Source organism: Phocoena phocoena, chromosome 14 (assembly GCF_963924675.1).
Source record: "Phocoena phocoena chromosome 14, mPhoPho1.1, whole genome shotgun sequence".
Classification (NCBI taxonomy): domain Eukaryota; kingdom Metazoa; phylum Chordata; class Mammalia; order Artiodactyla; family Phocoenidae; genus Phocoena; species Phocoena phocoena.
In genome coordinates this window covers 78,947,936-78,969,894 of record NC_089232.1, presented here as the reverse complement: position 1 = coordinate 78,969,894, position 21,959 = coordinate 78,947,936, and the positions used below count along the sequence as shown (strand labels likewise).

General features: G+C 36.7%; 1 protein-coding gene across 1 annotated transcript in view; it reads right to left on the bottom strand.

Moving 5' to 3' along the window:
* Positions 1–21,959, bottom strand: part of NBAS (NBAS subunit of NRZ tethering complex) — a 363,692-nt gene that overhangs the window by 166,583 nt on the left and 175,150 nt on the right. The window contains exons 27-32 of the mRNA XM_065891748.1: positions 20,078–20,140; positions 18,082–18,204; positions 13,220–13,322; positions 9,825–10,054; positions 7,040–7,152; positions 887–1,000 (exon numbers count right to left, since the gene is read on the bottom strand). Coding sequence (XP_065747820.1) covers positions 887–1,000; positions 7,040–7,152; positions 9,825–10,054; positions 13,220–13,322; positions 18,082–18,204; positions 20,078–20,140 — 746 coding nt within the window. The remainder of the gene's footprint in view (positions 1–886; positions 1,001–7,039; positions 7,153–9,824; positions 10,055–13,219; positions 13,323–18,081; positions 18,205–20,077; positions 20,141–21,959) is intronic.

The window sequence follows — 21,959 nt, the reverse complement described above, 5'->3', positions numbered from 1 at the left end:
CATCTTGATTGGCAAGTCTCCCGGGATCACATGGGCTGGGAGATGGATGGTGTCCCAAAGGAAGACCACTTAGCGAACAGACGGACGTGTAGTACAGATAACTAGTGTCTCAAGTCAGCAGGGGGTTCGTGTTTATTCTTTTAGTTGAAACGGGAAGGTAACTGTCACAAAACTGTGCTGGATCCATTTGAAAAATTTAAGCTACACGTTTAAAATCTGTTCAAGAAGATGTGGACCCACTTGACGATGTCCATCAGGTCGGATACATGTCGGATAAGTCAAAAATACGAAAGAAAAGTATTAAAAGGTTGGTAAGCAGAATAGTGCAAAAAGTGAAGTGTAGAGTCAGAAAGACTTTCCTTGAAAGCCATGGCCTGCTATTTAACCCTGTTGAGCAAGACACTTAACTTCTCTGATCTTCAATTTCCCTCGTAAAATAGGAAGAATACATCATCAACACCACTTAATAGAAAATGAAATAACACATGTGAAAACCTGACCAAATAGTAAAGGCACAAATTTTTCTAAGAAATTATTCAGGACCAAAAATATCACACCAAATTTCAACATTGAAGGTGAACTGGTAGGGCCGGCTGGTCCTACTTTTCAGTTTTCTGGTTATAAATGGTAACCCTGACTTCTGTTTCTGACCTCGAAACCACTTGGTGGCACCCCAAATAAGCCTGCCCTCGTTTAAGTAACAGAAAGTCCAAGCAGCTCAATATAGGTGCACAGTTTTACAACGTGCCAACCTTTCTAGAAAAGACAAATCCTTGCCCCAAAGCAGCTCCTCTGACACCTATAAGCACATATTCCTAGGTGATGTTTGCCTAGGTGATGTCGAGAATAACACAGATCCCTCTGCAGTTCAGCATTCAAAACTTACCTGCTACCCTCAGCAGCTCAGCCAGGCCCAGCAGCTTGGCAGATTGCTTGTAGCACATCAGGGACTGGCAAATACACTCCTTGATGAGGCCGATCCGATCAGAGCACAGTCGCACTACAGAGAAAGACATACTTTAGACTTGTGACCAGGGACATAACACTTCGTTATGTCAACCAAGCGAAATGAAAACTGTGTTAACCCCCAGATCAATAAGAATTAAGTAAAAGACACAATTTTTTAAAAACAGTAAAGTTACTGTTGCTTCTGAATAAATAATGTAGAACATGGATCTTTTCTTTATCACCAAACTTCTGAAACACAGCAAATGAACTGGCATTCTGAAGCTAAGAAAAAGTGTCACCTTTTCAAGTGCCAGGTCAGGACTTAGGGAAAATTTTAAAGAAGGCGGTATCTGTCTTTGAAAACTTCGCATACTTCCTGGTACACCAGTCGCGCCACCTTACCTCAACCCCCTAAAATCCATTCCATGTTCCAAATATCCATCTTCTACCTCCACCACGTCATACCAGTTTGGAGGGCAGGAGTCCTCAAAGCGCTCACTGACCCAATTTATTAACCTTTCTCTAAAAACAGTCCCCATCCTCTCACTTAAGCTAGATGTTAGGAAAATAAAATATGTCTGATCACACTAATTCGCACTATGAGGTAATTAGGCACACTTAAAGGGGGGAAAAAAACTTGAATTAAAGACTATTATGTATATGCTAGGAAGAAATGGTATCTATTCAGGATAGAGGTGTTAACTTTTAAGAAACATGGCACTACCTGGGAAGCTAGGACCCAGTAAATACAATAACAATTATCGTGATAGTAGCTGACATGAAATGAGTATGACCTGTGTCCCAGGCACTGTTGTAGGTGCTTTATGTGTGTTAATCCTACAAGGCAGAACCTAACAAGGCAGGTACTATTATCCACAGGGGAAGAAACTGAGGTGCGGAAAGATTAAGTACTTTGGCTAAGGTCACTGAAAGTGATGGGACCTGAATTCAATCCGGCTCCTTAAATATTCTTCACACCTTCATTCCTTTATCCATTCCTAAATCCGTGGCTATATAACATACAACCTATTTTCCCCCAAAACTTCTTCTAGGTAGGTGGGAGGGGGCCCAGGGATTGTGGATATAAAGGAGAAAGGTAGTAGTTTTTCTTTGGAATAGGCTTTTTTTTTTCGGGGGGTGGGGAGTAAGTTTTTATCATGACTAAATTTCATACTCACAGAAAGGTTGCAAGAATGGTACAAAGAACTCCTCTACAGTTTTTGCCAAGATCAACCAATTGTTAATCATTTGCTCCATTCACACTTGCAATCATGCATGCCCTTCCACCCTTCCCCCAAACACATGCATATATACACATAAACATATATATCTACACACATCTATTTTTCCTGAACCATATGCAAATATCATGTCTTTTTATCCATAAATACTTTAGAGTGTATTGGGCTATTTCAAGATAGCTATTCATGCAACTGCTAGTACAGTAACCCTGTGGCGGCCTTTACTCTAAAATATAAGGTAGATGTAGACTTCAGTTACTTCACAATCAGGACGGCTAATATCTAATCTGAGTACAGCTTCCGCAGACTGTATTGTTTTCATGTCACAAATACCCAGCTCATTAACTTTCAGGCTGGCCATGTGACTTCTATAGGCAATGAAATGTGGGTGGAAGTGACATACGCCACTTCTAAGCAAATGCTTAAGAGTCATCATCATGGGATTCCTGATCTTTTCCCTCTGCTGCTACAATGCCAGGTTTAAACTTACCATATCGCACTGAGATTTTTGAGGTTTTTTTTTTTTTTTTTACTATAGGACAGTCTAACAAAAACTAACTGATACAATATACTTCAAACTTTTTCATAACTTTTCTCAATCAAAAAACTGGGTTTTTTACCTCAACATCTGCTGTTTTATGTGTTTTTCTCCTAGTATATATATATTTTAAGAAAATGTGTACCATTACTTCAACACTTCAGATTCAGTAACTATGAGAAAGGTAATTTCTATATATTTCTAACCTGATTTTCAAAACAACACTTACAGATATTATCATCATTCTATGTACCTAAAAGCCCGGGTTTTCACAGATGCTTCAATGGTCTTGTTTGATGAATTCTTATATTCTTCTTAGAGAAACTCTAGGTTTATAACTCTAATAAGCTGATTTCCTTACTGTTACCACTCTTTCCAGCTCAATAAAATTAAGGTGGAAAACTGAGACTACACATGGCAATGGATCATCATTTTCTCTATACTTCCTTTTACTGGAATGCTCAAGTTTGGTTTTCTGCTTGTTGCCCTAAGCATGGTATATTGCTAAGGCTTCAAGCACATTAAATACATTTGGAGAGTAGGATTCTAACAGAATGTAACTGCCATGTTAAAAATGCCTTTTTATTTTATTTACCTATCTTTTAAGCCTCTGGACCATCACTATACCAGTTCTCTTTTACTGTTTACCATAGGACATGCTAAATTATATTTCAAAATGTGATTTCTTATTTAAATTAATTCAAGCCATAGATGTTATTATCTTTCCATGAAGGGAAGAGGTCTTTTGACTCCTAAAATTCCTTTTCAAACTGAAATTAATGAACAAGAAAAGAATAAGCATATATGTATCTTTTAATAATTGAGGATTCCTCAATTTCCTCTGGATCTCACAAATATTTTTAAAAACTACTACAAGACACACAAACACACACACACACACACACACACACACACACACACACACACACACTCTCCCATCTCAGACATAAGAACCATTTATTGACCAGTTACCCACACGGCAAACAGTCTCATAACAACCTTAGGAGGAAGGGACAGCACATGCCCAGCAAAACACAGATGTAAAATTTCAACTTCAGTCGCTCATGAAGGGCATCAAAGATGCAGAACATATATAGCTCCGCATGATGTTGCAGAAGGACAAATCGGACCATATAGGTGAGGAAGGAGATAATGTGTAGAAGTCAGTCACTTAGCTGATGATTGAGAGCAAAGGTCAGAGTTTCCTTCTCAAAGAATCTTTTACTTTCACACCTCCTCATCAGTAGAGTATTGTTTACTGTTACATATGCAAGTTCTTGAGCCAAACAGACTACCTAGTTCCACCTCTAACTAGCTGTGTGACCACAAGTAAGCTACTTAACCTCTCTGTGCCTTGATCTAGAAAAATGAAAACAATAACAGTCACTACCTCACAGGGTATTTATAAGAATTAATAATTACATGCAAAGTATACTTAGAACTTAAAAATCACTCAATTATTATTATTATTACTAACATATTCACAGAAATGCTTAAGTATTGGATTCTCTAGTATAAGGATTCTCAGTGCTCAAGATATAACTTTCAGGACTGTCCAGGGAATATTTTACTATTATCTCCAACTGAGGAAGGTAAAGTTCAAAGCCATTAAGTTGCCACAGATCACACACCTCAAGGCGGCTGAATCAGAATTTAAACCCAACAAGACAGAATCAGGTCTGCATGTCACGCCTCTCAGTATATTAGTCCCTCCAAGTCAAGAGGTACCCCTTCATTATTTTGGTTGCTGGAATAAAAGTGCCTAAATTAGTCTTTATTGAATGTAAGGAAAGGAGAGGAAGGGACAGTGAGGGAGGGAGGGAGGGAGAAGGAGAAAGTAGGTAAGACCACTCTAATTCTGCCATCATTAAGAGGACCTCCAAGGAAGATAATAAAAATGACAGCTGATACTTAGAGAGCTCTTACTATATCCCAGGCACTACAAACATACAGACTTAATCTTTATAAGCAATTCTATAAGGTACTCATTACTACGCTCATTTTGTACATGAGAAAAGTTAAACACAAAGAAAGGTTAAGACACGTGTCCAGTTACTCAGCAATAAGTGGCAACGTGGGCTCCCAGCTGGGCTGAACACAATGTTGTAAGTCTGGGAAACCGACTTACTCTATTGTAGAAAGAACACAGGGATAACTAAAATATCCTAAATTGGTTCACTTGAATAGTAAGAATAATTTACACAACATAAACACCCAAGATATGGGGAAAAGCACACATATGTACACACACAAACACACCACAGGCGACCCTTACACGAGGCATTATTTTTTGTACGATATCGTAATCCCGTTTTCTATTGACTCATGCATCATAACTTATCTAGTACCACTAGCCCTCACCTGCTGAGAGGTGCAGCAACTCGTGGAGTGTAGGCAAAGAAGGCTTCAAAGCAAAGTGACAAAATGAACTACTGTACACTGACTACAATAAAAAATACCTGGACCATAAATCTTTAAATATCAAGTAACTTTGTTCGTCCAATATTACTGATGAATACTAAAACCTAAATTATATTTGTGACATAAATACAACAAACAGTACACGAAAAGAATATTCCATCTCCACATCCAGAAGCCATTCTAATAGGAAATTCCAAATTAATATATCAAACTGAAAAGCTGTCAAAACATGAAAGCAAAGTCTTCCTGAAGACTCTCCTCGGTCAGGAAACTTCTCAGAACCTACAGTTTGGTTGCAGATACTGAAACCCATCGGCTGATGTGCAAATATTGCTAACTGAGCACCGAAGAAAAATCAGAGCGCAACGTAATTTTCAAACTTTAATAGCATTTGGGAAACCATTTTTTGTATTCTATCGATCTGCTTGAATTAAATAACTAGCTAAAACATACACACACACAGAGTCAAAGCTATAATGACTTGACCTAACAAGAGATATAAGAAAGACAAAAGTTTCACAGCGCTCTGGACTCTCTCATGACTGAAATCCTCAATTAAAAATATAAGTGTTTCGGGAGAGGCGGTTAACAATTTAAGATATTTGAGAATAAATTGAAAATGCTTTTTGGTAACAGTGATTAATCCTCACAATTTTAAGAAGCTCTGAGCTCAAAAACTACACGAATGGTGCAAGTGAATAGAATTTCCTAGTGATTTAACAGTCACCTTGAACACAGCTGTTTCAGATGTTGCCGGCTATTTATACATCACATACAAACTACTGTCAAACAGAGATATTCAAGGTAATAGTAATATTACCTTTTAAAAGTCTAATAAATTTGTCTGACAAGCAGAACTTTAATTTTTAGTAAAACTACAGTGGAAATCCACATGAAAACATGAGAATGTCTCTCCTGCCTCATATTCCCCGAGATCCACCTGACTCAAAGCACCTCAGAAGACAAAGACACCAAGGAACCTTTAACAGGCTATCACTGACCGAAGATACTAGAAGTTTAAAAGAGGAAAAGAGAGACACACACACAATTCTGATGAAAATTTATCAAAAACCAGAGAGATGGAAGGAACTTAGTTATGCCTCCCCGACTCCCAATTCCAAACGTTTCCAGAGTTAAGAACAAAGGTAAGAGCACTTTGCTGTACACCTGAAACTAACACAATGCTGTAAATCAACTATACTTCAATAAAAAATAAATAGTAAACATAATTTTTTTTTAAGAATAAAGATAAGAGATTACATGGAAACTAGCCAAGAATACCACTAATCACCAAGCATACCCACTTCATTTAGGGCAATGAGGTCTGGGATTGAAAATCTACCTCCTCCTTATCAGGTAAGGTTCAGGACACTGGGAGACACCCACTGTCCTGATAGGACAGGCGACTGTGTAACAGCAGAATTATTTGAGTTGGTACTAACCTGACTTCTACCTTTAGGTAAAAGAACTCGAGCAATGTTAACAAATTGCTAGTAACTTAATTCTAAACAACAACTTCCTGTCATTCCTGCTGCTTAAAAAAAAAAAAAAATCTGTTTAATTAAAGAATATTCTACAGTAAGCATAAAAACAAATAAACTATTATCATTTATAGCTAATTCTAAATCTATGCAACTGAAACAAATAAATAAATTGCAATCCAAAACTGATGTAGACCTGAAACTCTCATCTATATTCCCCAATTTCTATTTGTGTTTTTATCCAATAGCCTCATGGCTGTACTGTTATTGAAAAACGGGACAGAGGGCAGAATCTATTGCTAATGGACTAAATGACCAAAAGTACTCTTTAGTTAAAAACCTAAAAAGGAACACGAGTGAACTAATGCAAAATGAGTTAACAACAGTGCAACACTAAATAGAAAACTCACCTTGCAAAGGCAGAATCTTTACCCCAAATTCTTCGAGGCACCCCAGGGCTTGGATAAGATCTAGCTCCTCTTGAATGGCAGCGGGTCTATCTGTTATCAGCTGTAAGCAGCACCTAGGAGAAATTCATTTTTCAAAAGGAAAAGTAACATATGTTCAGCTAAGTTGCCTTTCTATGATCAACAACATAGAGATCCAACACATTTATCAAAAACCAACTTCCTTCCAGGTATTCTGCTAGAGACTTTCTGATATCTTACTTAATCCTCACAGCAAGGCTGTGAGACAGGCAAATATCACCATCTGCTTTTTAAGGAAGCCAAAACTGAAGCTCAGACGTGAAGCAATTTGTGCAGGGTTATGCTGATGGTACGTAAGGTATCACGGTATAAAGCAAGATACGTTAGCTCTGGGTGTAGTGTTCTGTGCACTGTTGACTCAAAAGATAATGATCATGTAAAAAAGATTTAAAAAAAACAGAAGGAATACAGTTAATTTCCAGTTATTCTTTTAAGGAAAACAGAAATGTCTTGATTCGATCACAATTTTGTCTCTCAAAGGAAAAGGAATAACCTAAGAAACTGCTCAAGAGACATTTTTCTGATCAGAAACAATCAGTTGGTGATGTACTACTGAGATAAATATAGATGAAAGTGACTTGATAATCTACGAATTTGTGATACCTATGGAGTATTTTAAGCCAATTTTTTTTAATTCAGAGAAAGTATACTTAATAAATATTGTAGTTAACAATAAACCTATTTTCTGAAAGGTGCATGGAGAGGAACAGTGGAGCATGAGACTAGAAAGACAGGTAGAGATCAGGCCATGAAGAGCTAACAATGCTAAAATCATGGACCATCACATGAAAATATCTAGGCCCCAGGATCTACCTACAAGCCCAAGCGACAGATATAGGCCTAGCTTGCTCTTTCAAACTTTGGGGATTTAAATCAGATGAGCGCTAACACATACTTACTACTGGTTCAAGGATAAACAGTATACAACCTATTTGTGGCATCTACCAAAATTCTAACTGCACTTTGAACCCAGGAATCCCAGTTCTAGGAATTATACTACAGATAGGCTCTCACATGCCCAGACATAATTATGGATGTTCACTACCACAGTCTTTTTAAAATAAAATACACTAAATCAGGAACTAATTAAATAAATTGTATAAAAGTCAAACAGTCTACAACCATCAAAAAGGAATGAAACAAACGTATACGCATCCACATGGAAAAACCCACAATATAGATCGTAAGTGAATAAAACAAGACACAGAAAGATAGGTACAAGTAGTATACACTTATTTGTGATTTAAGAAAGAAGGGGGTAACTTTTAATAAGATATTCCGGAAGGATACACAGGAAACTGATTAAAAATATAACTGAGGGATAAAGTTAGAGGAACTCGAATGAGGAGAAAGACATCTTCCATATCTATCTTTTGTGTATTTTTAAATATTTTATCTTGTGGATGTACTGCTTCCTCAATTAAAAAAAAAAACCTAGTAAATAAATAGTAATTTAATCAATAAGAATGGATGGGCTATTTTCTATTTCAATAGAACTGTAAACAATTAAATACATCTGGGCTCACAGGTCTCAATCAGTTTGGTGCCACATTACATACATATGACATCTTTTTTAAATGAAGGTGTGTCCTTGCAGGAGAAAAGGGGATGGATGAAAGGCAAATACTGCAAGTACTGTGTAGTTTCAAAAATGATCTCTAGGAGCATCTGTCAAAAAGATTTAGGTCAAACACAACTCCCAGTTGTTCTATTTGATATTTTCATCATCTGAAATAGAAATACTATCCCTTGGGAGAGAAGGAAAAAGTTTACTAACTATTTTAAACAACTTTGTCAAGTTCAATAACATGGTTTGAGAAAACATGATTCTTTCTGTGATAAGTTGTCACTGGGGGAAAAAAGTTACCTTTAAGTTTTGCTAGAGTTGAAACAACTACCAGTTATTTGAGGGGAAAAGTAACTCTAAACAACTACCACAATCTTTACATCAAAATAAATTCCAAATGGGCCTAAAATTTCCATGCAAAAATAAAACCACCAAAGTAGTAAAAAAAACAATACGAAAAACTATTTTAATGGTCTTGGGAATTAAAGGTCTTTCAAAGGGTGACACAAAAGACAAAAAAGAATAACAACCGAGTTTTTTAAAAATTCAAAATAGCCACTTGAAAGATAAACTGTATATTATTAAAACTTGGCAACACAGTTTAACCATTAAGAGAGGCAAAGGGCACGTGTCCCATATGCAAAAAGAAAGCTCCTAAGAATCAATAGGAAAAAGAGGAACACAAACTTTCCTGTACAACAGGCTAAGAGAGGAACAGAATTCAGAGTCCAGAGATTTCCCCCTGGAAGGGACTTCTGAGCTTTATCATCTAATCAGAGCGGAAGCCATGTAAAGCATACAGACACGACCTAATGTGTTGAAATTTTCCAGAACTTGAACTTGCTGGCTACCACTTGAATCTCTTCCAACAGAAGAAAAGTATAACCCTATAGATAATCATCTAGAATGACTGTGAGAAAGTGTGCTAGAGAAAAAGGGTCACAAGAGAGTTGATGAATACTTAGGACGTAATTAAGTTTTCATTCTATATTCAACCAATAAATAATGGTGCCCCATAGAGTAGAGTCAATCTGTACTTGTGATAACATATTTTGTGAGGTAGAGGATAAAACCAACAATGAAGTTTGTATATTCTGACTCCCTCCCTTCCCTCTTACGGAGAATACAGAGCTCCTCTACCTGGCCAGATCCATGCAGCTGTCAGTGAGGCTGGTAGAAGAATTGAAGTACTCTCTGCTGGCAGCCAAAACCAAGTCAATACTTTTTTCATAACTGACCCTGTACTGGGTTTTTCCTTTATGGGCTACACTAGCTGGTGGATTTATTGAACAAGCACTGCAGTGCATCATCTGCCCAGCCAGGTGGATATTTTCAAGGCGACTGGAACACAGAAGGCTCTCTGTAAATATCTGGGGAAAAGAAGAAGCTGGAGTTAGTGCTTAAAGAGGGAGGACTCAGTTCTTGACACAATGGAGGCTCTGATATCCAAGTGAAATAAATTTTTAAAAATACATCCATCCTACAGGTAGAGGTTGCACAACATTTATGAATGTACTAGATGACAATGAACTTTAAAATGGTTAGTATTATGCTATGTGAGTGTCACCTCAACAAAAAATCCCCCTTTAGGAAGAAGAAGAAATAACTTAACTGAACAAACCAATGGTAAGCATAATATTAATGTGTTACAACAAATACTTGAGTAAAATATCCAAAGTTCATACTTATTAAAAACAGGATCCATTAGACACACTGTCCCACACTCTGCTTAAAGTATTTATAACATTTCAATTTTTTAAAAGAAAATCTTTGAATATGATACACATGATTAATGACTGTTTAAAGCATCTGAAGTCAGTCTCATAAACTAAACACCCAAGCTACAAACGTTCTACTTACACCTAGTCACTAGAATTACAATACACCACATAACGTTTTTTTTCTAATCTGCAATTTAAAAACTATTTAAATAAAACAAAAGCCTCTGATGGAAGGCAGTTATGCAAATGTCATTGTATTTTACAAGGCAACTAATAGCATCAATTAACATAAAATTTATTCCATAATTGAGGTTATCTACTTACTCCAAAAAAGTCCTATTAAAGAGCTCCCTTTAAACCCACACTAATAGCATGAATATATAAATAGCACAAGAAATTCCACAGGAATGTTCTTTCCTATCATGCCACTGTTGGATGAGGATAACACAGAAAAAGAAGCAAGAGATAAAAAGTAGATTTCATGGAGAAGCAAGAGTTTCTTTATAATTAGGAAGGCTACCCAATTTTCATAGGACCCCCTTATTTTCACTTGTTTCTAGGCTTCTGGAGAAGACATTTTTAGACAGGTGTTTCCTAAAATGACTGATACGGATAAAATTACTAATACCTACGAGAGATCTGCTATAAAATCCATATTGTGACAGAAAGCGAATTATCAGTGAGTAACCCTAATCGCTTATATGACAGGTGAAAATGGCTTGCTCCATGTGACCATAATGACTTAGATGTAACAATTTCTCTATTCCTTTGGTTTATTCAGGTAAGCCATAGTCAATGCCCAATACTGAAAAATAAAATTCACTCACTCTAATATTTTAAAGGTTTTGCTGAAATGAACAATATAGATTTCTGCTCTACAGGCTGTATAGAAATCCTGCACCTTATCAAAATTATGCCAATGAGATTTAAAATTATTTTCCAATGACAGCAAAACCTAACACAGTGGCCACAGGTCAGTAAGACAATATAGCATAATTTAAACATCACTAAAATATTTTAAAATGTAAGTTTGCCAAATCTGTATTATCTTCTAGAATCGGTTCAGGACAGTTATAATATGCTTTCAAATGTTTTCTCAAAGGAGGAAGACTAACGGCGCGAAGTCATTAAAATATCAAAGCCTAATGCAAAGGTTAAAATATAACTAGAACAATTTACTACGTCAAGTTGTTATGACAGACTACACAGGAGCGAGTTCAAGTGTAATATACTTAATGCTAATTTTTCAATCAGAGTCAGAAAATACCAGGAAATAACGCTACCCCCACTTTAAAAACACTACTTCAAGCAGTGTTAGTAATGACAGTAAGAGTTTGGACCCCATGTGCATATAGATTATTTTCTCCTGAAACGGAATTTCAAGTTTTGCTTTAGATACAAAGGTGAAGTTTCTGGCAGCTGTACGTGGTCTGAGAGTGTAATCACCAATATAAAGTTTACACTCATCAAGCACATAAAAACCTGAAGTTCAAATATAAAACCATTCATTTCTCAACAGTCTATATTAGCGCTCTTCTGTTAAAACTACCTTAAATTAAAATACCAACCAATTTCACAAAACAGAGACCTCTTTTATAACTCTCATCTTATCAACGGGTTATGCTTCGTGATGTGAGAGCAGAGCAACACAAGAAATATTCTACACGATTTTGATCTGGTTTGTTTGATAGGCAAATTCAAATGGGAACCCTCTTTTAAACTGTATCTCATTAAAGTTGGGTTAGCTGGATCACTTTTTCCATACAAAGCATGAGTAATTTGGTGGTAATACACACACCTTCCAAAATAAGGATGAAATTCTCCTAAATTACACTCCTAGTCAACTCACCATCCTTAAGTATCCTTTATGTTCCAGACACTATAATATGCCCTGGGGTAGCTGAGGATGAACATGATATGATAATGCCTACCTAGGAGCTAATGACCAAAGGGAAGAAACACAGACAGAAACAAACAAGTCACCGCATCCGAAAGAAAGGCTGTAATAGAGATAAGTTATATCAAAGGACAAAGGAAGGCATCCTAGAGGGCATGATTAGTGAGCTGAATCCTAAAAGTTATCAGCAATTTTCAAATTTAAAAAAGAGGAATATACTCCAGGCAAAAGGAATAATGCGTACAAAGTCACAGAAACAGGAAACAGCATCGTGAGTGGACGAATTCATGACAGATTTGGCACTGCTGGAGCACAGGACACAAGGTGGGGAGTGTCAGTCAGAGGCGAGAATGGACAGGGTGGCTGGAATCTGCCGTGGCTTTCTATGCCAGGCTAAGGAATACGGTTATTTTCTAACTGTAGATACGGTATTTTATCTATTTTATATAGCAGCGCATTTTAAGAAGGGGAGTGTCATGAAAAGGTCTGTTTTAGAAGAATACTCTCTTCCGTGTAAATGAGGAAGAGATATGGAAATAGGGAAACAAGTTTGGAGGATTACAACCATTTAGCAGAGATGAAGAGAGGACAGATTTGACAGACTTTTCTCAGGCACATGAAGCAAATTTTAGTGACCACAAAAACTATGGAAGAGAGAGGATCCAAGTACGATTCGGAGTTTTCCAGCTGAGAATTAACCCACTAAATAAATGGTGTTGCAATGAACAAAGATGAAGTTATGTATGCAAGTGCTCAAACTCTAAAGCACCACTCAGTTATGAGCTATTGAATATGATTCAATAATTCAATCCTATTACCTACAGTGAAGCTTATGGTCATCATCTTGTGTCCAATCAACAAAATGTAACAACCAAAATTACAAAATTAAAAAGAAATATTTACATATGCAGAGTTACCTCATAGCAAGCATCAGAGTCTAGACAGGTGTAAACATTCTGCTGCATAGTTAACATGTCTTGCAGCAACATTCTCCAATGAGACTCACTGACAGGAGGCTGCCTGGGGGTAAAAAAGAAAATAATTCATGAAATTGCTCTCTTCAATTGGTCAAAAGTAAAAAAAATTGGTACCACTATTCTATATGCCACACAGCTCCCACATGATCAAGAGAAATAGATCTCATTTGAATTTCCAGGGAAAAAAACTTTGATTAAAGATAGAGGGAAGGGCTTCCCTGGTGGTGCAGTGGTTGAGAGTTCGCCTGCCGATGCAGGGGACACGGGGTCGTGCCCCGGTCCGGGAAGATCCCACATGCCGCGGAGCGGCTGGGCCCGTGAGCCATGGCCACTGAGCCTGCGCGTCCGGAGCCTGTGCTCCGCAACGGGAGAGGCCACAACAGTGAGAAACCGCGTACCGCAAAAAAAAAAAAAAAGATAGAGGGAAAAGTTGGGCAGCGACGCACCAATGCCAGAGATGTTGCCAGAGCTGCCTCTGCCGTAGGCTGCCTAGACACAAAACTGATAATGGCAAAGGTAAACAGCTATGAGTTTCTAAGGTAAAATAAAGCACACGGAAAAGTAAGATAAAGCAGCTGTGATATAGCAGAAAAAGCACTTGGAGACAGGAGAATGAGTTTCAAATTCCATCTTCATCTCTGCGGTCGCCAGCAGGGTATGTTCTTAACTTCAACCACACATGCAGACCCAGAAGGCAGCAGGGGCCACACCTGGCAGGAGTCTGGAGGCAGGAAGCACAGCTGGTCAGCCCGGCAGCCCCAGTGGTTCCTCTCAGTGGAACTCCTTGAGGCAGTCCACAGAGCCTGGGATAGAGCACTGCGGGGGTTCTCTCCCATCCAGGCGACAGCCCAGTTGCCAGCCCAGGTACGACAAGCCCTGTACGGTAGCTGCAGCTCCTATCTGGCTTAGGAAGAAGCTTCATTCCCCACAAAAGTCAGTACCTTTTTTTTTTTTTTAAACGTCGTTATTGGAGTATGACTGCTTTACAATGGTGTGTTAGTTTCTGCTGTATAACAAAGTGAATCAGCTATACATATACGTATATCCCCATATCTCTTCCCTCTTGCGTCTCCCTCCTTCCACCCTCCCTATCCCACCCCTCTAGGTGGTCACAAAGCACCGAGCTCATACCTTTTGTAACAATTCCATTGGCATAGTTTTCAGGGTCCCCTCAAGGATAAGCCAGTGACCACACATGGGAAAGCCAAAGCTTCAAGCCCCTACCAGGTTTTCTAGTTCATTTACACAGTTCCTCTAGGAGCAATTTACCAATCAGAGATTAAGTAGTGAGGCCTACACTATCTAGTTGATCAAATACCATTTCATGTTAGTATCCAGACTTACAGAGTTAAAGAATCAGTGGTTCAGATTCTCCTGCAACAGGGGAAACAGTGTTGTTAACAATGTCACAGAGAGTCATATATTAGCTGCGTGACTATATTTAACATTCCTGAATTTCAGCTTTCTCACTTAAAGAGAATCTCAAAAAATGATAAGGAAGGGATGAGATTAATTTTGAAAAAACACAGACAATGAAACAAAATTTTTCCTGAGTATAAAAACAAGCTCAGTTACCTGTATGGATTTGAATAAATTTCTTAATTTCTTTGAGCTTCAGTTTCCTTTTTTGTATATTATGATAATTAACTTAAACTAGAATGTATGAAAAGACACTTCCCATATTTTTCTGGTACAAAGTAGCATTCAACAAGTGTGAATGAATAAATCTGGAAGTCACAAACACATCTGTTTGTTTTTCTGTAGTCACATACACAACCACTAATATTGTCTAGTAGGAGGGAGAATGTGTTGTAATTCTCTCTACCTCTCTCAAAAGTTCATCTTTGTTGAATATATGTGAGTTTGGAATCATCATTTATGTTTATTTTCTAGTCTTGAAGTTCTACATAATCATGAATCTCATTGTTTGAAAAGGGTAGGTTTGGTTCTGTTTTCTGTTTGTCAAATACCAACTGGGTGTTCCTTTTCCACGCGTCATTTTCTTTCTTATGCATTAAAAACAGGGTAAATAGACTGTGTTTAATAGTATTGCTACGGAAAAATTATGCATTTGGGATCTTTCCTACAAAAATTCTAGTCTTCAGGAATTTTTTTCACCTAAAATTTTTAATAACCATACGCTTCATTTGCTTATAGCATTTTCTATTTGTTACACAAAATGAACAATTATTTCTCTCTGATATGTATTAAAGCTTAAGAGAATACATTTTTTTCCAGCATTCAAATACACAAAACAAACTGATATATTTGCAAGTCTTCAAGGATAATCTCTGAAGTGTTTCCATTAGTTAGACCTTGGTATGTGAACTCTTTGGGTGGGCTTCAAAGAATTAAAAGACTCTTTCAAATTTGGCTCACAGGCAGAAAAGTAGCAAAATGTTTGAAAAAGTGAGTGTCCATCTTGCACCAGATTCATAAAATCAGACCTGGGCACTGTCTAGCTGAATTCAAGTTCTCGCAGCCCAGCTGTTCTTCTAGAAGCCAGCAACACTGGGACAGATGGTATTAATGTTTTCTCACACATGGCTAGCCTTAAGTACAGGTTCTAATTAAAACAAATTATAAGACATTATTTCCAAAGGTCTTTTTAGAATACATGCAGTAAATAAGAACCAAGAGAAGAACCTGGAGGCACTATACAAGAGGTGTGCAAATTGATAGGGAAATACCTGAATACAAACATGATGTATTAATTACAGCTTTGGATTTTCCAGCGAGAAACAGTATTGCACTCAAGATAGTAAAACCTGATTTGTGAGTCAGTGAAATCTGCCACCATGTAGAATATGCATAAGAAAATTCGATAGGTGCTAAAGGCCAAGCCATAGTAGCATATATGAAATAATTAAGATTCATTTCAAGTTGACTACCTTGAAAAAAGAGGCCGTACTCTCTTACATATTCACAGTAAGTAGAATGCCATAAGTAGAAATTAACTGCAAGGACTTTAGAAGTGTTTGAGGGATTCAGTGGAAGGACAGCAGGTAATCTAGCAGCAACAGGGAGGCTTTCTTACTGAAGAGTAGGTTCTTGACTAGAGCCAACATTATGGGAAATACTGACCCATCGTTTATAGCTGTAAAGAAAGTTTAAGACTTAAATTGTCAACACCTCCTAAATTATTCATTTAGTAATTACTGAGAGAGGGCCAATGATATGTAAGGTTCCAAATTAGATGTTTGGTGACTGTAGCACTTGCCTTAGATAAGCTTATGATTTTGAAGGGAACGTAAGGCACATAAATCAATAACTAAACTGTTGAAAGAGACAGAGATAAAGAGAGAATTTTAAGGCTTCCTGTAAATCTACAATAATTTTAAGAATTACTATAAATCCATAATAATTAATACAGGATGGTTATTAGAGGAATGATAGACAAACAGATCAATGGATCAAAATAAAGAACCCCAAAATAGGCCCCCGTAATATGGAAAACTGATATTCAACAAAGATGCAAATTCAATTCAGTACAGAAAGGACAGTCTTTTCAACAAATGATGCTGCAATATTCAGATATTAAAAAAAAGTAATCTATACCTTGAACAATAAACAAAAATGAACTTTCAAAATGGGCCATGAAACTGATTGTAAAATGTGAAACTAAAAATGTTACTAAAAGTGGCAGGAGGAAATCTTTGTGCCAAAAGTTTCTTAACATGACATCAAAAGCACAATCAACAAAGAACAAATTGATAAGCTGGATCTCATCAAAATTTATAAAGTATGCCCTTCAAAAGACACAGGTATGAGAATGAAAAGATAAGGCATAGATAGGAGAAAATCTTTGCAAAGCATATATCTAACAAGGACTTGTATCCTGAATGTATAAGAAAACTCTCAAAATCGGTAAAGAACCCAATTTTTAAAATGATCTAAGAAGATACACTGATGTCAAATAATCACTTAAAAAGATGCTCAACGTTATTACTCACTGGAGAAAGCAATTAAAACCAAAATTAGATACCACAACATACCTATTAAAATCACTAAACTTTAAAAGACTGACCACAGCGAGTACTGACAAGCATGTAGAGCAACTGGAATGCTCCTAAAAGACTGATTAAAAAATAAAATGGTACAAATGCTTTGGAAGACAGTTAGGCAGTTTTTCTAAAAGTTAACCATCCACCTACCATATGATCCTGCCATTCCACTCTCATGGATTTATCCAAAAGCAGTGAAAGCACATGTCCATACAAAGGCTTGTACATGAATATTCATAGCAGCTATATTTGTAAAAGCCAAGACTCAAAATAAACCAAATGTCCATCAACAAGTGAATAGATAAACAAAGTGCAATAAATCCATCAATGGAATACTAGTCAACAAATAAAATGGAATAAACTACTGATCCATGATACAACATGGATGAATCACAAAATAATTATGCTAAGTGAAAGAAGCCAAACAAAAAACAAACAAAGTGCATACTGTTATGACTCCATTTACATAAAATTCTAGGAAATGCAAAGTACGATGTGGAGACAGAAAATAGATCAGTGATAGCCTGGGGAGGGGATGGGGGTGTAATGAGGAGAAGCAGAAGGAGGGAGGGGATTATAAATGAGCGAGAGGAAGCTTTTAGGGGTGATGGATACATTCATTATTTTGACGAGGTGATGGCTTCCTGGGTATATACATATATCAAAACTTATCATATTCTATACTTTAAATATGTGCAATTTGTTGTTGGTCAATTATAACCCAATGAAGTCAGAAAAAGAAAAAAAGTAGTACTTTTTCTTAATCACATACAATTATCAATTAATTTTATTACTCACTTACGACCGGTGTGCCTGGTCAATCTAACCATCAGCTTGTGTGCCTCTTCTGAGCTAGACTGAGTATTCTTAACATATGAAATTGGTTTCTCAAGTCCATGTTTCTCCAAAATCTCTGACACACTGTAAGTGAAAAGAAAAATTTTTAAATAAGTCTTGCTACCAAACAAAAAAGCTCTAAGAATCTTAAACACATAAGTAGCACTTAGGTGTTAAAAGTATTTTAAAAAAAAGTAGCATAAAGAATGACTAAATTTTACACATTACATTAACTCTCGGCAAAAAAAAGCTAATAATTATATATCAAATCTTATTTCCCCTACTGACTTTTATTACAATATACTTGGGATAAGTTACCATTTTTTTAAAAGCCTGGCATATCCTTATCTCAAAATCTTTTTTCTACAATTTTCCTGTACTGTAAAAGCATCAAGTCAGCAAAATAAGCCAAATCTGTAACTGCAATACCCAGCTTTAACTCTTAACAACCTTAGTGAGTATTCTGTTACAGGCAAGGCTGCTAGAAAAGCAATAAGCAAAGAATTTTAGGGTTGGAAAACCACAGAAACCCCATAAGGCTCAATCTCCCTCAAGAATCCATTCTATAAACAAACAAATAAGATTTCTGTTCTCATATGGATCTTCTTGAGATATCCTATTCCATAATTATCAGCATTTTATATACACCTTTTCTGTCTCACTAAATCTCACATTTATGAATTAACCACTACTGGGCTTAAAGAGAGGTTGGACAAAATTCAGTAACTCTTCATAGAGATAAGTTCCATGGGTCACGTCACCTGACATGATATACACTAAAACATTTATCAACTATTAATGGCCATGAGGTGGAACTGCAAAAAAAAAAGTTCTCCTTTTAAAAGGTTAGTCAATTAAGGTGAACAGTGAAAGACCTGGGTATCATCCAGAAACCTAAAGGGTGTTAGTGTTCCCTTGAGGTATTGAGAGCATAATTTGACTATCAAGACAACCCATGGTTACACCCAGGAACGTATGGTGAAATAAATGATGTATATTATGAAATATTTTTTAATGAAATGCAGTATGTTTATTATATTGTATTTCCTTGAGAAAGCTCTTTTCAGGTTCATTAGGGAGAAAAAGGAAACCATGCAGATTTGTGAGGAATGAATCTATACTGACTTAACCTATTAAGCTTTGTTCAAACTATGCTCAATTTTTCAGGGAGGCTGGGGAGAAGAGAGGGACATCGAATTAGTAGATTCCCAAATTCTTATACTTTACATATTACCACTATCAAGTGATGTTATTACCTATAATTTCAATAATTATATATTGGAAGAACAAAGTTTACTAGTCCTAAAATTTCATTTTTAATGCAAATATTTAAAAATTACACACAAGCACATTATATATACATATAAAAATGAACACTAGTAAACAATATTAAACTTCCTGAATAGCAAATTAGAAATTTTCAGTCTCCAAAAGAGACAGTTTAATGCTTCATTTTCACAGAAAAGAATATTGCTAGAGTCACTAATATACTATAACCCAGAGAGTCAATCAAATGTAGTATACCCCAAAAAGAAAAGTCAGGGGTTATAATAAACATTGTTTGCTGATGGACGTAATAACTGCTGAAGGAACTAATAGTTCTTATTTACCTACTATGTGTGAGGTACTTTAAATGCTTTATCTAGTATCAATTTCACATCTCATGAGGTAGATATGAGAGCTAAGAAAACCCTAGGCTCAAAGATCACTCAGCTTGTAAGTTACAACACCTAGATGTGAACACAGTTCTACTAGTCTTCAAAGTCCATGTTCTCATTACTGTAGCATTCTGCTAAAATAAGCTAGTATTATATTCATTATTAAGAAAATTCACTCCTAAGAGAGTCAACCAAATATTAGGTGAAACTGGAAATGATCACTAGGCATATTTAAGGTAACATTTCTCGGACAGACCTCCTTAATCAGCATAGAACCAAAAGATCGTCATTTTTCTCACCTGAGAATGTGTTCCAGTTGGTCTACCATGTCATGAAGAGCTGTGGTTACCTCTGTCTTCTGACTAAAGGATTAAGGGAAAAGCATTTAAATTAGGTTTTAGTAGTAACTTTTTACTTGAAATACTAAACTCACTTAAGTTTAAAAAAAAAAGTGATGTTTCCCTTGTATTTAATATATGACAGTATCACCCTGTCCAAACAAAAGGTCAGTCTTATCTCATATAGTCATTCAGCATCTTTCATGACTCAAAAGAGATTAAGATAAAAAATACTGGAATATAACAATATTCTCTATTACAGATTAGTGAGATATGGGCAATTATTTTCCTAAGAACTTTTAGTTCAGTTCTGCTAAAAGCAAAAAAGAATTATATATCAGTTGTAGTCTTTCTTTAAAGAAGTGGTAAACGATAAAGCCATCATTTATTTCTCCTCTTTTAACCAATAAAACAGATTAGGAACCATGGCCCTGCACGTTGGCTTTCTCCTAGTCCTATCTATTCCACCTGTGACTCCCCTAGGACTTTTCCATTAGGATTCTATATACTCAGGGGACTTCTCCCATGTCATCATTCACTCTGCCTCCACTGCAATATTTTAAAACGAAAGACAAGTACATAGCCATCATACAGATAATTCCTACCGGGAGTGGAGATAACAAGCATTTTTCCTTTCTTGGGAAAAAAGTAGACGGGGGACTAGGAGAAACATTACCGTGAAAAAGATTATAAACTAATAAAAACGTGGCTGATAGGGTAGATTTAGCACGGCACAACGCACATACAAGTGCAAGGGATTTGGTAGAAAGGTTAAGCAACTGCTATAAAAGCCCTCTGCCACCCTCTGCAACTCTGTGTCCCAACCTTGGAGGGACGACTCTCAACTGCAAACCACTGTACCTGACACTCTCAGGTGCCTTCCAACCAATGATTCAACTGAATTCCAGCAATTCTTAGGATTTAATAAGAAAGCTAAATATAAATCTTTATCTGGACTTGGAAAATTAAAAATGACCTAATTGAACACAAAAGTCTCACTATCTTTTTTTTTTATTTTTATTTTTAGATGTTTGGGGTAGGAATTTATTAATTAATTAATTTTTGCTGTGTTGGGTCTTCATTTCTGTGCGAGGGCTTTCTCTAGTTGTGGCAAGCGGGGGCCACTCTTCATCGCGGTGCGCAGGCCTGTCACTACCGCGGCCTCTCTTGTTGCGGAGCACAGGCTCCGGACGCGCAGGCTCAGTAGTTGTGGCTCACGGGCCTAGTTGCTCCGCGCCATGTGGGATCATCCCAAACCAGGGCTCGAACCCGTGTCCCCTGCATTGGCAGGCAGATTCTCAACCACTGCGCCACCAGGGAAGCCCACTCACTATCTTTAAAACAATCAATCTGTCCTGGTCTAAATCTATGTGGCAATTAGTTCATGCAATTTACAAAGATTATACTCTCTTTTTAAACCAAGTTTCAGGCCTTGGACTAGAGTGATAAATTAGGGTATATTCCACTTAAAGTCCTTCAAAAAAAAAAAAGATCATTTATTGGAGATAACTTCAATTACCATACTCATTCAGAAACAATATTTTTTAAATTATCATTTTGTAACTACAATAAACATTTGTCACTGATTTTCAGAATATAGCGTTCTTCCTCTGTGAACTGACATTCACAAACATAATGACTAAAGATTTTTTTCAGCCAGATGAAATGTGCTGCCTGGGTAAGATGTACAAAAATTTAATTTCCTAAATAGTGAAAAAATACACAGTTAACCATTTGGTAAATACCAACCATTTAACCACTAAAAATAAACGACTGATCACTGGGAGAACGTGAATTGACGAAGCTGGCACAAGGACGAAAGAGAACCAGAGGAAGTATTTTG